The sequence below is a fragment of the Metopolophium dirhodum genome, chromosome 7 (genome assembly GCF_019925205.1).
Source record: "Metopolophium dirhodum isolate CAU chromosome 7, ASM1992520v1, whole genome shotgun sequence".
In the NCBI taxonomy this organism is placed as follows: Eukaryota; Metazoa; Arthropoda; class Insecta; order Hemiptera; family Aphididae; genus Metopolophium; species Metopolophium dirhodum.
In genome coordinates this window covers 11,743,980-11,761,766 of record NC_083566.1, presented here as the reverse complement: position 1 = coordinate 11,761,766, position 17,787 = coordinate 11,743,980, and the positions used below count along the sequence as shown (strand labels likewise).

The 17,787-nt window shown below is 32.0% G+C and overlaps 1 protein-coding gene across 3 annotated transcripts in view; it reads left to right on the top strand.

Annotated features, from left to right (window-relative positions):
- LOC132949319 (zinc finger protein 768-like) overlaps positions 1-15,733 on the top strand; it is a 35,995-nt gene extending 20,262 nt beyond the window's left edge. For 2 of the 3 annotated variants that reach the window (XM_061020142.1, XM_061020143.1), the window contains exons 3-6: positions 2,339-2,428; positions 9,985-10,108; positions 12,724-13,069; positions 14,889-15,733. In XM_061020142.1, coding sequence (XP_060876125.1) covers positions 2,339-2,428; positions 9,985-10,108; positions 12,724-13,069; positions 14,889-15,606 — 1,278 coding nt within the window. In that variant the 3' untranslated portion in view covers positions 15,607-15,733. Of the gene's footprint in view, positions 1-2,338; positions 2,429-4,624; positions 5,656-9,984; positions 10,109-12,723; positions 13,070-14,888 lie in introns of those variants that run through there. The other variant, XM_061020144.1, reaches the window with a different exon arrangement.
- The last annotated feature ends 2,054 nt before the right edge of the window (positions 15,734-17,787 follow it).

Sequence of the window (17,787 nt, the reverse complement as noted above, 5' to 3'; positions counted from 1 at the left end):
AATATTACGTTATGAGTACAACTGAGTATTTATATCAATAGTATGCTTATTTAACATAGAAGTAAAAATGTACTTTATATTTAAAAACGTATATTATTATGTTGAGTACCTATTTATCAAGAAAATATGTAAAAATGGCTCTACTATTTGAATCGTTTTTAAAACGTGACACATTTCAAAATATTATAGTACACTCCCTCTAAAACATTCGTTAAGTGCCTTACTCAAGATGAAAAAAAGATTATAGACATGTCTACTGCCTTTTTATTTAATTATGTACTTTTTTTATTAAATAAAATAACCTGTATAAATACCTAAATAACTACTAAACATTAAATATTTAAATATTTTTCATATCTGTTATTTTACTATAATTATTACAATAATGTATTCACTTTTTAAAGCTTTACATAGTACGTAGACATATATACATAAATCTGCTACAGTACTACCTAGTATATACCTGATTTTGTTTATGCTTGTATATCTAATATCTATATACTATATATAAATATCCTTCAAATTTTAATTGATTAAAAATCAATTTAAATATTTTGCACATAAAATTCAATTATACAGTACCTATGTCTAAAGTTAAATGTAACACTAAATATTTTGTAGAACGGCCTTCAATTTAAATCTATATTTTTATAAGGGGATCTTATACTAATAATTTTGAGAAAAACTCAAATTTTTAGCACTACACTCATTTATTAAAATAAAAATATTAAATTTGTATTTCTACATTTTTTTTTTATTCATTTTATTGTATTATATTCAATTACAATTAAAATTGACTGAATCGTCTCAAAGTGTAAACCTATTCAATAAAATTGTCAGATAAAAATACATACTTATAGGTACATTATTTGATATAATGATTTCATGTATTGATATACATATATATTTGATTCCATTAGGAATCGTTAGTTTACGTGTGAATATCCAATGCCCAAAATATTTAAACTTCAAAATCTCATAAAAATTTGATTTGACTTTCCGGTAAATATTTTGTTTGTTAAAAATAGGAAACCTTATGAGAAATCTCGTATTCAATTTTCAAATCTTAGATATAAATACAAATTTTTTTATGAATTTCGTTATTACAAAATAATTTGCAAATGTTCACAATCTTGACAAATTTCGTCGAATTTTATCGAAATTCTAACGTCAGATGCTCATAAAAAATTATTGTAGACCAATACAAATACTCAACTTTCTTTTTAGTTTCTACTTACAACTTAAGACGAACCTTGTATTAAGTTTTCAATTTTTTTTTACCAAGTAAACAATTTTTTATCGACAATAATTTAAAAAAAAAACTAATGCCTATAAAATAGCTCAAAAGACACAAGATATTTTCCAAAATTTCCAAAATTTTATAGTGTATACTTTATATAATATGCTAATATAAATATTCACGTACCTAGTACCCACGGTACACCAAGAACTAAAATAATTTTATCGATTATGTAAAACTTCCTGTTTTTCACAATTTTTTTTCCCGACGCTTTTGAAAACTACTGGGAATTTTAAATGGTGACTTTTCGAATGCTGCAACTAGATTCACTTTCCCACCAGAAAAGTTACTGAAGTTGAAAATCAAATCATTATTTCGACTACTTATCATGTTCAGTGTTCACAATCAAAAATAATAAAAAAATATACATCATTGTAAAATCAATACATATTCATCGTTCCGCTCAGAATCTAAAATGTGAAGTTTTTTTTTTTTACAACAAAGTAAAATAACTACCTATGGTTACATCTTTTCAATGTTATCTTTTAAAAAAGTTAAACTAACTTTACATAACTTGTGAATTATAAAAACTATTCTTTACAAAACTAATAATTCTCCCATAATTACTTAAGTGGTCAGAATTAAATTAAATTTATCCCGTAATTGTAATTTGTACCTATTGGCTATTGTTATTAACTGTATACCTAGCTCGGCAGCAACTTATATTAGATACATATACCTAGTTTTTCGTCTGCAGGCATGCTCACCCATATTATTTTAAAATTTTGAAATACACTTAAAGAAATGTATAACCGTATCAGATAACAGTTTCAAGTTGGATCATTATATAAATTAAAGGTATCGTTTATTACCTGCAAGCTGCTTTTTTAAATTATCGTATTCCTGAAGATTTTATTATTATAATTAATAATGATAATCGTACACGTTATGGATTGATTGAATAACATCGATATCTACTCAAAATAATAATATACCTACAATCCAAATAATCAATTCAAATGTATAACTTTTTTTAATGAACTCGTTTTAAGCAAATTCTGGTTTAACTAAAACCAATATTGTATTGTATTTGTATAGTTCTTGAAGAAAGAAGCTGACTGTGACAAGACTGACGACCGAAGCATTCAAGGGGAAAGCTCTTCAGAATATCGGAGTATACCAGATCCGGTAAGCATAAAATATTGTTTATTTATTTATTCAAATTGCATCCATTCCCGTCGTTATTAAATATATTTATAAATATTAATAAAAATCGAACTTGGAGTAGAAAATGATAAAAATATTCATTTATTAACGAGACTGAACGTAATTTAGAGAATAAAAACTAAAACAAATTATACAATTTTTTTTTGTAATTTGCTAATTTGCTGATATTATACGGCTAAAAAATATTTAAATGCTTTTATACAAACTAAGTGCAGTCTCAAGAAGTTGACTTCAAAACATTTAATTATTATTTAATACATATTATAGGTTCACTTGATTTACTCTCCAAATTCTATAATTATCATAGGTACTTTAAGCGATAAATGTTGTGAGCTGTGTAATTTCTGTATTAATCACTAAGTGGAGACTATTTCAGAGTTGGATTGCTGCACGCTGCAACTTCCACGTTTTGTATGATATAAATCTATTTAAAAATAATATGGACTATAAAAGGTATAATGTTGTCAAACTTAATTTTTTAAACCACCGTAAATGATTGTTGATAAACCTATTATAATTGTAATTAATTATTTTGATTCATTTTATTATTACAATAATTATGTTTTATGGACGCATGAATGCCATTAAAATTTAACTTTTGATTTCACTAATTTTGATAAGTCTTAATGTTCTACTTCGTCACCTAATTTGAGTATAGTAACTCTTAATCTTAAGATTTTATAGCCAATCGTTCAACATGAACATTTTTTTCGTTTTATTTGATTTCTTCAACTTCGATACTGATATTTCACTATATTTTATACAATTAAAGAAAATTATTTATAACAACCAAATACAGAATTATCTGTTATATTTAAGTTCTATAAACTTGTTGGTGCGTGTCTTAAATTGTGAGAATATAAACTCCTCTTAATCCATGGATTAAAATCTCTTTTTAAAATACACAAAAGAATTTCATGAAAATATTATTCTTAGAATTTTACGATTTATATACCTCTTAATCCTATTTCATATTGTTGAAAAACTAGTAATTTCATGATTGTAAATCGACGAGACTCTATACTCGCTATATAATATTTGAACGTTTAATCACGGATTCTTATTTTGTCATTTTTATTTTTAATTGATTAAATACCTACTAGTTACATAGTCAATTATAATGATATACACGCAAGAACGATTGTTTTAAATAAAATTCAATGTGTACCTAAGTACCACAGCTCAACTAAGGTTATAATTCAAAGGGATCTACAGCCCAAATCGAAATTGTGTGTTTTTATTATCTTCACTATTTTTCGAATGTTATAATGACGCATAACAAGACGTCAAGTCCTAATGAATAAGTAGTATAAAGAGAGCTTTGTATTAGTTAAGATAGTCTTAATTGGACCTCAGAAAGTAATAAGAAACAATTCTCCTCGTAGCCATTGGTCAAACAGGGAAAATGGGGATCTAAATTACAAGCTGTGGGGGGTCAAGGACCATTACCAACCCCAGTTGTGCCGTACCATCATCTAATATTATTATATCTACGCTGCGACGAACCGGCCAAAAAATGCCAATCGCGCATTGGAGGCGATTGTCAAAAATATAACTGCGAAAAACTCACCAAACCAGAAACGACCTTCGCTACGATTATTTCATTTAAATTTCGCATTTGCATATACCTCTGCTATACCAATGTTCGGTACGAAAATTATAATCATTAACCCGTGTGATCATAAATTTAAAAAAAAAAAACATGCATTTTGTACACGTATATTTTATAATAATATAATACTACACTTGAATATTATATTGTGCGTTTTCTTAAACGAACGGTGCGCGTGGATTGGAGTTTTCGATCGTAAAATATTATATTATATTTTACATAAATATAGAAATATATATATATATTATATATATGTATATATATGGCCTGGCCGCACCTGTAGCCAAAACAAAAATAACAAAAAAAAAAAACAACGTCAACTTCTTGTGCTGACACTATTATTTTGTCCTCCATGAGTATTATTTACTTGACAGTATATCAATAATATTACAATTTTTTTTTTTGTTTTTTTTTTTTTATCTTTTTTTTCTCCTCGGTTTTTTTCCATACACCCTTACGTAAACAATTATACTAAACGAAATTTACCAGCGAAAAGAAGTTGATGAGAGTTATTTTTTTTTTTGTTTTTTTCGTTTCGGTTACAGGAGCGCGATAGCAGGACGACGACAACGACGCCAACGACGGCAACGACGACGACGATGACGCCAACGACGGAAGCTGTCGTCGCTTTGGCCGCGATACCTCCGCGGTTTTATACGTGCTTGTACTGCAACCTAACGTTCCCGCACCAGAGCAAACTGACGCGGCACATACTATCGCACAGCCTGGACAACCAGCCCGGCGGCACATCGTTTACGGATCCCGGAGGCGGTGGCTTGTCTGTACCACCCCCGCTGTCGTCGTCGGCGGCGCTGTCGCTGTCGCTATTGTCCGCGTCGTCGTCATCCACCGCGTCACTGCAGCAGGCGTGCGGCATTGCGGCCGCGGCCGCGATGGACGACGGCGTGGGCGGTACGCTTTGCAAGTTTTGCGGCAAAACGTTCCCGGACGTGGCCACACTAGTCGGCCACCTACCCGCGCACACCGGTGACCGGCCGTTCAAGTGCGAGTTCTGCGGCAAAGCGTTCAAGCTTCGGCACCACATGAAGGATCACTGTCGCGTGCATACCGGTGAACGGCCCTTCCGATGCGCGCTATGCGGCAAGACGTTCAGCCGGTCGACAATACTTAAAGCGCACGAGAAGACGCACTATCCGAAGTTCACGGGACGCCACCGGTTCGTGTCGTCACCCAGTCCCGAAGAGGAACCCGGAGGAGGAGGTGGGGGAGGCGGGATGTTAGTAGGTGGTGGGTTGGGGAATTTCGGAGGCGGAATGGCGCAGGCGGTTGCGACGATCGCGTCCGCCGCCGTCAGACCATTTGACTTGACCGTCATCCAGCATCATCATCACCACAGGCACGGCAGCGGGTCGCCACCCGCCCCACCTCCGCCTCCACCCACGCCACCATGACGACGATTGTTTCCTTATAGAGTGTAGTAGAAATAGGGTCGCGCCGGGACCGTTCTCTACGCGCTCAGTCATATACGATAATATACTATTATATATTTTGTTACATTGTAATATCCGTCATATATTATAATTATTATTATTATTATATAGTTATTAACTTATTATTACATTGCATTATTCGCTATATCTGATAAACTGAAAACACACACCACCACCACGATTTATGGTTTTCGTAGGTAATTATTTTGAACGTGAAAAAAAAACCACCCAAATTTAAAAAATACCGTCTGAATTAAATCTTGAAATGACTTTGGTGGACGTGCTTTCGGCCTCGTCTACAATGGTTCCTACTTCCTATGTATACCTACGTATGTATTTATGTCATATACGCGCGACACATTTCGTCGTTTGTGTTTTTTTACACGCTTTGTTGCGTGACGAAAAACAAAAACGATCGTTGGAACGTTTAACGGCTTCACCTCCCCCCTCCCAAATAATTTGCCCCACTCACCCCATCACCGAAGGTTAGGATCGTACGCGAAAACTGTTCAAATATTTTAGGTTAGAATCAATACCTGCACGCGCCGCGCCGTCTTTCATGCATGCCTCATATTATATAGCGGTGCCCTTGTCGGCTTGCGTTTTGTCGACGGTACATGAGGCAGCAAAATTGGCCTCGGTCAACAAATCGTCGAGAGGATATAGGTGATAAAAACTATAATAGTAATATGATATGCGCACGGTTAAAAACCGATGGGATATATAAATATAATACGCAGTGAAATTATTGGCTCGAATGCCTTCACACCTATAATAGGGCACTGCACTTTTACTGAAATCGGCCGCATATTATATGGATGAATAAAAAGCTTATAATAACAATTATCTATGAATTTTTGTTCCGGCATCCGTCGAAATTTAGAGTGCGTATTGGTGAATTTTCCTCCCCGGCCGTTGGCACTGGATTCGATTTACTATCGACATTTTCAAACATAAAGTACGACAAATACGCATGATCTTTTTAGTACATTAGACTAATTTATGCTTTGGATATTCTTATCTTTACTACGTTTGGCAAAAAAATTAAACAGCCCGTCGACGTTGCTGTTAGATTCCGAACCGACGACTGAATCTGTGCGTATATTATGGTACATAGCTTGTACATCCCATCCTCCTTCAATGCCATGAGCAATACCAGATCGTTGTAAAATTCTCAATTAAAAAAATTAACAATAACAAATAATAATCACCGTTTTTAAAATACATTTGATTTGTATTGAAACGTTTTCAAACACAAACCAGATGTTCTCTTTTCACACAGAGTTAGAGAAGTTTAAAAGAGTTGGACACATCATTTATTATTCTCCCGACACGAGGACAACATTTTATTCATCCGTAAATTGTAATTATTTTAATACTCTCTAAAAAAAAACCTCCTTTTTTTACGTTCAAGCTAATTACTTTTGAAAACTTTACATTCAGATAAACCTCTTGAGTACTTCTAACATTAGTAACAATTAACGGTGTGTATAATTGGTTAAGGGTTCAAAAATCCAGAGTACATTTTTTAACATACTTAATTTCGCTCATCATTATTATAACGCTCTATCGCCTATTCATAAGTCAGTAGATTTAATTTTCTGTGATATGCAAGTATATAATAGAATTTATATATTTATATAAATAATTAAACAATATCTAATTTTAATAACAGAAGTAGGCGTTAACATGGACCAGTGCAGCTTATTAATATATTTTCAAAAGTACTGACTGACATTACAACTTCGAATCTGTTTTATAATAATATTATTAGTTAGTTCCACTAATGATGATACAATATGGCGTTAAAAACATTGTTGTTGTTTAAATTATTTTATTTTTTAGTTAACCAACCAAAAAACTTTACTCTTATTTGGTTTTTTTAATTAGGTACTATCGAGTATTTAACTATACATATTTAATAAATATAGATAATATTTTGATTTAACTCTCGGTTTAATGTTCAATTCTTTAAATTTTTTTTCGTCGAATTTATTTTAATAATTTGTTCGTCCGCATTTTAAACTTTTAAAATATGATGCTCAGAATATTATAAAATCCAGTTCGTCGTTATAAACTCATCATAATATTCTTAATTTAAACGCATTGCAAATATTATCCTCATAAATGTTTACATATTTTCCAGAAGACACGTGTGCTCATATGAGTTTGTGTAAGGATCAAAACTTTATTTTTTCGAAAAACATTTACTATATTATATTATAATATATTATGTACGTTTTACCAGTCATGTCACCGTTTATTGTTAATTATTGGCACTCAATTGCAAAATATAATATAAGTAATTTAAGCTTTTTATTTATTATTTGTTTGTTAAAATCTATATAACACGTGTGATCAAATTTTCTCATTTTCATAAAATTATTATTATATATAATTACAATTATAAAGTAGATATAAAAAATGTACGTAATGTTGAATTCTATACCAGAATTAAAATAGCGAGATTTGAAGGAACAAGAATGTGATATTTTTTCGATAGGTGATTAGAATAATATATTGTATTATATTATTGAATAAGATTAATTCTTTTTAAAGATATTATTTGTACTGTACTTAGTCGTGGAATGTATTCATTTATTCAAAAAGTATAGTATAAAATAATAGTTTTATGTTTTTGAATAATGATATTAATAAAAATTAATAATATAAAATAGGTATCTACACCATAATAATTAAAATGATTAGGAATTAGGTTTATGTTTAGTGTTTGATTACATTACAGTTATTTGTACATAACAATACCAACTAACTATGATTTTATATGATTGAAATATTTTTCTTTAAAATTAATGATAAACTTGTCAATAAGGATGTATCAAATCCGTCTCATATAATTTAATGTCATATTTAGTTATCAGTGAAGTTACTAAAAAAATTATACAATTTTAATGGCAAGTCTCAATTTATTGTTATGGTACAAAATACAAATGTCACTATGTGAGGAAATTATCTCAAACATTTATGTTTCATGATTTAATTCTATTCAGTTTGTTGATGGACCAAAATGAACGTAACATATGACCTGAACTCGAACTGAGCAGTGGTATTTTTAAAGATAAATATATGGCCATATGGGCTTAATTTTAGGTTAGGCCATGGTCGTCTGCGATTACCGTGGGTTAGGATTAAGGTGTTCCGACTGTGATAGGCTACATATTGTATGGTATTTAAAAGATTTGTTATAAAATATGTAAACAGGGGATTTGAAAGACGTCCTCTTGATGCTTTGTAATCTTCGTCATTACGCGCTCCTAATCAAACAGCGCTCTAATTCTTATCACTAAATTTTATAAAGTTTTAGTATCTTAACATAATAATATAAGCTCAGAATTCCTACGTAAAGGGAAAACATTCGATAACGATAACCAAGTCATGTAATGCTCAACTCGTATATACTTTTTAGCTATAATGCGTGACTCAAGTCAGCAATTTAACTTTACAATAGCATAATATATAATTATTATAGTATTATATGTTGCGGGTAAAATCTAAAGACATGTAATATTTAAAAAATTACGAAGTTTACAAACACGTAAGAGAGTCTTTAAAAATCTTCCGCGTTTATTAAGTGTCTTTTTGTTGTTAAATCGGTTAAGTTTTTAATTTTTGAAAAAATCTTTTAATACGTTTAAGCATTTATATTTGTCACCAAAATCATTTATCATTTTCAGAAGCACTTGTGCACACTATTATTTTTTTTTTTATCTTTCAGCACAACCATAATGTTTCTTATAATGTTACCCAATTATTAACGTGGTGACCCAGTGTAAAACGTTTATGCATAAAATTAGGCAGTATTTGTATTATGTAATGAAAATTTATTTTTCAATAACGTGCGACGGTGATGCGATTATGTGAGCCCCGAGTAGCGTATAAGAAATAATTTTTAGTAAATGTGATAACGAGACAAGTGAGAACATCGATTATTTTTATTATTAGGTGCTAAAAACATTATAAGATTAGCTTTTTGTGTATTTTATTATAGTTTTTTTTTCTGTCAGTGCAATATACATATAAAAAAAATTGCTAATGTACGAAAAATAACCGAGTATTCATTTTTATCCCCATCCTTACTCAACACACGGACACACTTACATTTAAATATTTTATATTATTTATAATATATTTATTATAACATACATTGAATATTAAGTATACATTATACGTCTATACATCTTACATGGGTACTACACGCTGTGTATTTTTTACTCATCAATAGTATAGTATCATACTACTACTGTAAACTTGCAATAACGCATCTGATTATATAGGTACATCTTACACATAATATAATATGAGTGTAATGAAATGCGGCCACTATATATTATAATTATATGGTTTTCGAATATTTAGCCAATATTGCGTCCATTATACGCGGGTCGTTTTACGTTAACATTGATTGATATGTGTGTGTATTATGTGTGAAATAGGAAGTTTGCTTGGTGGAAGGGGTGTTCAACACGTTGGCCGCATACAGGTCGCAAGTTTCCGTTCTACAACAAGGATTTTCCGCTTTCAGTCGGTTCTCGACTCTGCCGCCCGTTTACAATACAGGTAAAAAAAAAATAATAAAATAATAATACCCTACACAGGGAAATACTCTAAACCTAAACGGTCGTCGAGTTTAATCGCTGACCACTGTCGTATTATTTTATTTTTATATAGTACCTATGTCACCATTATACATAAATACATTAAGACATAATATAATAATTATATAGGTATTAATATATGCATAATAATATCTAGTATAATACATCACAATACGGTATAATAACTAATAAGTTATAACACGCGTAATTTAATTTTTAACATTTTACTATTATGATGGTTGTTGTTTTAAATCCATTAAAATTCTATACTTATCTACTATATTTTAATATATTATATTCGTCTTTGAGGTCACATTTTAAATAGTAAATAATAAAAACTAAAAATACACGATATACTAATAAGTCTGCAGTGTAGTGAAACTTCTAACATGCAATAGGTATATTCAATATAATCTAGACCGACTAGACAGCTTAAATTGTACATCTATTCAAATTTCAAATTTCAATTAACAGTTATAGGTAAAGATAGGCGTGCCCACGTTAAATATTCGCGTACGGCACTTTGGCGCGTATTTGAAACGAGTGTTTCCAGATAAATTTGCGTATCATTCAGAGACGCGCGTCTGTCGTCGAACGAATTGAGTCGGAAATATAGTAGCTCATCTTTTATACGTAAACCTACGTATATCTTTGTGGCTATGTATCTATACATATATTTATGTAACCATGCAGTCTGATCAGATAGACTTTGACAAATATTCAAACTCCTCTCTAGTGTTCAGTATCTTTAATATATAAGTTATACGAACGCGTTTCGACTTTTTAAATGTATATAAAAAAAAATCGATAAAATCCATTCCCACCAATGCACAAGGCATTTGTAAGCTATCGACGCGGTATTTCATCGATTGCATACCATACTATCATACAGACATACAGATACAGATAAATAGATAATATTATATAATGTTATTATCAGTTCGAATGTTCGATGTATAATTTGATTTTGTACCGAAATATATATAACACGTACCTGCCTACCTAATAATACAAAATTACTGACTAGTAGGTAGCTAGTACCACACACACGTTATATAGCTCCACGTTGCAAAGGCAGATAATTAAATTCTACAGTAAATAAAATATAATATCGTTATGTAACATTTGGAGTTTCGATGACATAAGTATATATATATTATATATCTATTATACGTGGGTGTATTCGCGCGGACAATCTTTAAAAACGATTTTATCTTTCACTTATACTCTTCTTGATTTCTTAACTAGCAAACCATGAAAATTATTACATAACTGGCGTATAAGCGAAAAAAATCAGACAAACAATAGCAGACGCTTGACGACAATACATTCGCTGTGAGTGTTTTGAGTTATAACAATATAATCACCCTACTAACGAACACAGTCTCAACGAATATGTATAACAAAAAAAATCACTGTCTCGACACTTGTTACGCAACTTGTGGAGGGTGTTAAAATAAATTGGTGCGGAATAGCGTGAAGTATTAATTATTTAATATTTAGTTATTATTAATTATTAGACAAAGCAAAGATGAACAGTCATATCTGAAAACTGAAACATTGAACCGAACTTAGTTTAACACTTTAATAGTTTAATGTTCATAAAATAAAAACATTAATAATAAAAAAAATGCATATTACAATTTTTATTATAGACATTTTTAAATATTTTTTACGGTGACACATATTTTTAATTTCATATTCTGGCAGTATGTATTTTGTTTTGGAAAATGTCACTTCATAAAAGTCAATAGTAAAATAAAACATTGAGTCAATAATCCATTATTTATAAGAATTTCCATTTTCAAAGAAGTAAAATTAAAACTGGTAGAGTAAACCTACCTTCTTTTTACATCACTCTTCTTATTATGAGGGATTGTTCTCAGGAGTCAGACGTTAGAGGGCGAAGAAGGCATATTAAACAATTATTTTAAATTTAATTTTAATTAAAGTAAAGATTATAACAGTCATTAAATTAAATAACTATTTAATTGAAATGCTTACAGATTTATTATATTATTTTAACGTAGTTTAACTTAGTTTTTCAAAATCTAACCATTTCATATACATACTATATAAAACGTGAATGTAGATATGCTTTTACATGATATAGTATCTGCTCAGAGACTGCATCTACATACACGGAATTTTAGTCATAGAGCTCTACAACTCCGGTCATTTAAAAATGTATCACTCAACTTCAAATGTTCTTTAAAAAAAAATTAAAATTAAAAATTCAATATCCAAAGTACATTTATAGAAAAGTATTTTGCTTCCGGTTATGATGTTGGTCGTTGGTTATCGTTAAACACTTTTTAATGAAAATGGTAAAAATTAGAGATTTTTTGTAAAACAAATAGTCAAGTAGGTACCTATAGCTATTATACATAGCCAAATAGATACTAAGATACCATAAAACCACAATATATGCAAAAAACGTTTTTTTTTTCTTTCAAAAACCACAAGAGTTGGAAAATGTTTTTACGAGAGTTAAATAAATCTTGCCGCAATCGTTCGTTTCGGCAACGCTTAACAACGTCGCATTTATGTGTGTATGTGCATGATTTTTGTGTACAGAAACGTCCGTGTCACTGTATTCGGTGCTCCAACAACAAGGACTGATCGGGCCATGTGTGAGTTCCAGCGACGAGGTAGCCAGCCGGTGCCTGATCCGGTGCGCCATTTGCCTGGCTGGTTTCCCGTCCACGTGGCTCCTAGAACAGCACACAGCCCTGCAGCACACCGGGCAGCCAGTGCGCGGCCACGGCGGCGACGGCGGTGACGAGAAACCGTTCCAGTGCGACCAGTGTGGCCAGAGTTACCGTTACCGTTCAGCATATCTCAAGCACCGCGAACAAAACCACAGGGCCCGCTTGCCGGCCGACAAGCTGTTCACGTGCGACATATGCGGCATGCAGTTCAGGTGAGTTGCCGTTGAAGATTTTATGTGTTTTTTCTATTCCCGTGCACGTGGCAGGGGTTAGTCGGACCGGAATTTCGCGCGCAAAAGTGTGGCACCGTTTGAGTGAACCAGTTTTTGCACGGCCCTCGGATCTACAACAACCTGTTTCGCGACGACCGATTTTCCACGGCGTAAACCGGTCCGGTTGTATTATAAATTATAATTATATATAATAATAATTTGTTTGGGTACCGCAAAAATATAGTTATCGGTGAATCCCATTGGATGTATTTCTTCCCGTTAGCTCTCCCGCGTATAGGTATTGTACGGTTTATTAGGTACTTTATTATTATTATTATTATTATTACTATTTGGATTATAATATTTATTTAGTCATTTCGTTTTATCTTACAGAAGTATGTTATCCGCAGCGCCGGATTAATTCTTTTGAGATTCACCAGCCAATATATTATTACGCCTCGTCGCCCTATTATTTTTTTTCGTTACTTGCCTATACACACTGCTGCGATGGCTGTTCAGGACAGTGCTCTACAATATTTATTTTTAAGAACGTTTGTTCTTAATAAAACTATAAATCCAGCCTGCAGAAACAAAAAAAAAATATTCGTTACAACGGTATAATAATATCCATAAATATCATGATAAATTAATTTTATGATTTCAGTTTTTGTTTTCATTTGTTTATAAACATTCCTACACATCATGTTTTATAATATAATCGTTGCATAAAATATAACTATAACTACCTACTGTATTTTTAATACATAAATTATTGTGATACTTTTTAATGTGTGCAAGAGATTACATTCTATTGAGACATAAAATATCAAATACTTTACTGTTTAATATCATTTTTAATTTAAATGTTATTTAGGAATTGAAATAAGTTTTAGTAACGTTATTTAGTCAAGATAATTTTATTTCTACCTCATACTTATATGTGGGTATATTAAACTAGTAATTATATAATATTATTTTGTTTAAATATTTTTTATAACCTTGATTTACAATATCACTACTTTATTAAATCACTATTAGAATGTAAACAATACAAAATCTGTTAGGGGTGGAATTGTGTCTAAATATAACGATCATTACGATGTAAGTACTTAGTACCTACTAAAATCAGAGTGCAGATTTTACTTTCTAATGTAATTCTATCGGTTTACGGTAATCATGAACGCAGATTGACCACTACATTGAATAGATTTACAACGATATTGGTGTTGGTATTGAGTATCAGATGGCCCATGTCCAGTCATTTGTTATTGATCACAGCCATAGTGATCGGAATAAAATCCATTTTTAACCGTTCAATCTTCTTTTGAAGTCTCGACGAGGGCACCATATTGCAATAGGTAGAAACTAACATGACATTTATAGTTTTTACTCTTATTACGGTGTTGTGCCTTGACATTTTTCTAATGGTTTGTCAACCACAAGAATATAGCCGTTTTATTTTAAGAATTGATCGATCGGCTCTCATAATTTTACAAGTGATAATACTTCGAATATTCACCATTTCACCATATAGTTACTACTATATACGTTCATATAGGGCATTTTCATTGGGCAAAAAAATTATGTTATTGGTTAAACGGGTTTATATAGTGATATTTTATCAATTTCAGAAGCCAAAATGTCTTAAAATGCTAAAAGAGATATAATCGATATAGATACAATATTATTCAATTTACGAGGAAAATTAAAAACAATCCTAATACATTATTAGAACAATACATTTGATATTTTAATGCGTACCCACATTAGAGTTATGAGTGTCGTAAGTGTGCGTATATGTTGTGTGTGTTTTTCGCAGGTACCTCAAGTCGTTCAAAAAGCACCGTCTCAACCACGCGCTGGAGAGGTTACAGCGGGATGTGCCAGCGGCGGTGACAGCGGCCCACAGCGACGACAGCCGAGATGTACCGGCGACACCAACCGCCGCCAAGTCGTCGGCGCCCGACAGCCAGGTGACCAGCACGAACGAAGTGGTGTCCGCGGTGACGTCGGCAAAACCGGCGGCGGCCGGACAGCAAAAAGCGGCCGGTGACGCGGCCGCCACTTCACCATCGTCGCTATTCAATATGCTCCGATCGAACGCTCAACGCACAGCCGCCGTCGCCGCGGTAACCAGGTCCACACCAGTGGCCGCTGTCACCGCGGCGTCCGCGACCGCAGCAGTGACGACGGCGGCCACTACCAACAACAACAACAACAACAATGGTAGTGGCATTAACAACAACAACAACAACAACAACCGAGACGCCAAATCGTTCGCTTGCCCATTCTGCGGCAAGTGCGTTCGGTCAAAAGAAAACCTAAAGCTGCACGTGCGCAAGCACACGGGTGAACGGCCGTTCGCGTGCCTGTTCTGCGGCCGTGCGTTCGGCGGCAAGAGCGATCTGACCCGACACCTGCGCATCCACACCGGCGAGCGGCCGTACCACTGCGAGATGTGTGGCAAGTGTTTCGCTAGGGCCGACTACCTGTCCAAACATCTGACCACGCACATACACAACAACCATCAACGTTGAACGCCAACTGTTATAACATTATAGGCTATAGCAAATACCATCGTCGTGTATTGTAATAGATGTGTTGTTGTTGTCGTCGTTGTTGTCGTTATTATTATTATTAATATAATTAATATAATTATTATTATTATTATTATTAAAATTATTATTATTATTATTATTACACTAATTAATGGATCTAGAAAATACGACGCGTGCCCCAGCGCTATGGTTCAAAACGGGTTTCCTCTTGGCAGATACGTCTTTTTATTTTATTTTAATTTTCACGTTGTTCATTTCCGGTGGTCTGTTTATAATTTTAATTTTTTTTACTATTATTTTCTATCTATAACGATGTAATGTTATACGTCTGACAGTTATTGTGTCGTCGACGTCGGTCGATTCGGTTTCTGAGCGCCGCTCAGAGAAAAGCTCAATTTTTTTAACGTAATTTTATACCTACCACCGCCATAATAATAAATATGTTTGGTGACTTATATTATGATAGATTTTTTTTAATTCGAAACGATTGAAATCGACCGATAACGTATAGCCGATATGTAATGTTCGCGATTATATTTTTACCATCCCTTTTGAACCATTGTCGTCGTATGGAGGAGAAATCGAACGTCGAAGAACGACAACGGCCTATAAATATTATAATAACATTTTATTAAAACGTATTATTATAATAATAATACAAAATATATATATATATATATTATATACACTACGTATATCGAATCCAACTCAATTGTACACACGAAAGATAGCAACAACAAAAAAGAACTCTAAATTATATAAGTATAATTATTATTCTCTAGTCATATAAATTAACGTTTATATTTCCTTTGAAAAAAATCAAAATTGTTTTTGTTTATGTGATCAGACGTACGGTTTGTTTTTTATTTCGTAAATCGTCGTGCTTTTCTCTTTAAAATGTTTGACATATTTATATTGTTTTAATTTTTGTTACTTTGTATGTATATCTATAAATACGTTTACTCGCATATTCACGGTCGGTTATATTCGTTCGCGATTTTTGATGTGATAATTTTTATTTTATTTTTATTTTATTATAATGTTTTTTTTTCTATAAACTTGTATGTGATAAATGTGAAATTACATTGCGATAGTTATTGGGGGGCGTCACGGAGTCGAGTGTTTCGCATTCTTGTCGTCGCACGTCCCGGATTGATGTGCTATAGAACTCGACAATTCGACATTTTTATTTAAACGGAAACATATTATTTAGATTAGGATTTATTCAATAGGGCTTTTATGTATTTGTATTTTTTTTTGTCTCTCGTAATAAGCATATATTTATCTTGAGAAATTGTCAAGGAAATGTCATGTGATTGTATCTGTGATAGAAACGGTTAGGGAAGTGATATGTATTTAAAACGTCGAACCATTAAAAAAAAAAAAAAACAAAAATAGGTAATATTATAATAAAAGATAATAAAGTATTAATATACTTGACTGCGATTGTGATAACATATATAGCAATTTGTTACCCATATTGTTACGTCGTGAGTGCGGGTTATGACCTGATATATAGGTGTTATCATTAATTATAAGCAGAGACGAGGAAACGGGTGATAATAATGGTATTGTGTAGGTGTAAGTTTGTGAATTTTAATAGAGAATAAATATGTAATACTACATATATAAGTAATATTATGATGTATTAAGTATAATAATACATACATATTTGTATGAATGTATTATTATAAAGGTATTGTAGCGTGTTAGAATGTGTTGTATTATCCGATATAGTATAATATGAAATATTATGATGTTATAACTTATAATAATTATTACTATTTTACTATTATTGTCAATGATGTGCATTTCTGATAATATGATACGGATAATAAATAGACTGAGATTTGGGTGGCCGAACCAGAGCCAGAGATAACATGACATATATCAGCATAGGATATAATATTATATATTGTACAATATTGTGCTAAGAAGATAAATATTGCTCAAAAACAGTATTAAAACGCATAACTCACAAATCTCAAAACACACCGCGTATACATAATTAATTGATAAATATAAATAAATATATTAATTGTAATAGTCAAAACTCGTAACTGTAATAGTACAATTTTTTCGTAAAATGTTTAATTATTAAGCTTTTTTTACAGCTCTACCTCATGTTTATATAATGTAATGATATATATGAAACAGTAC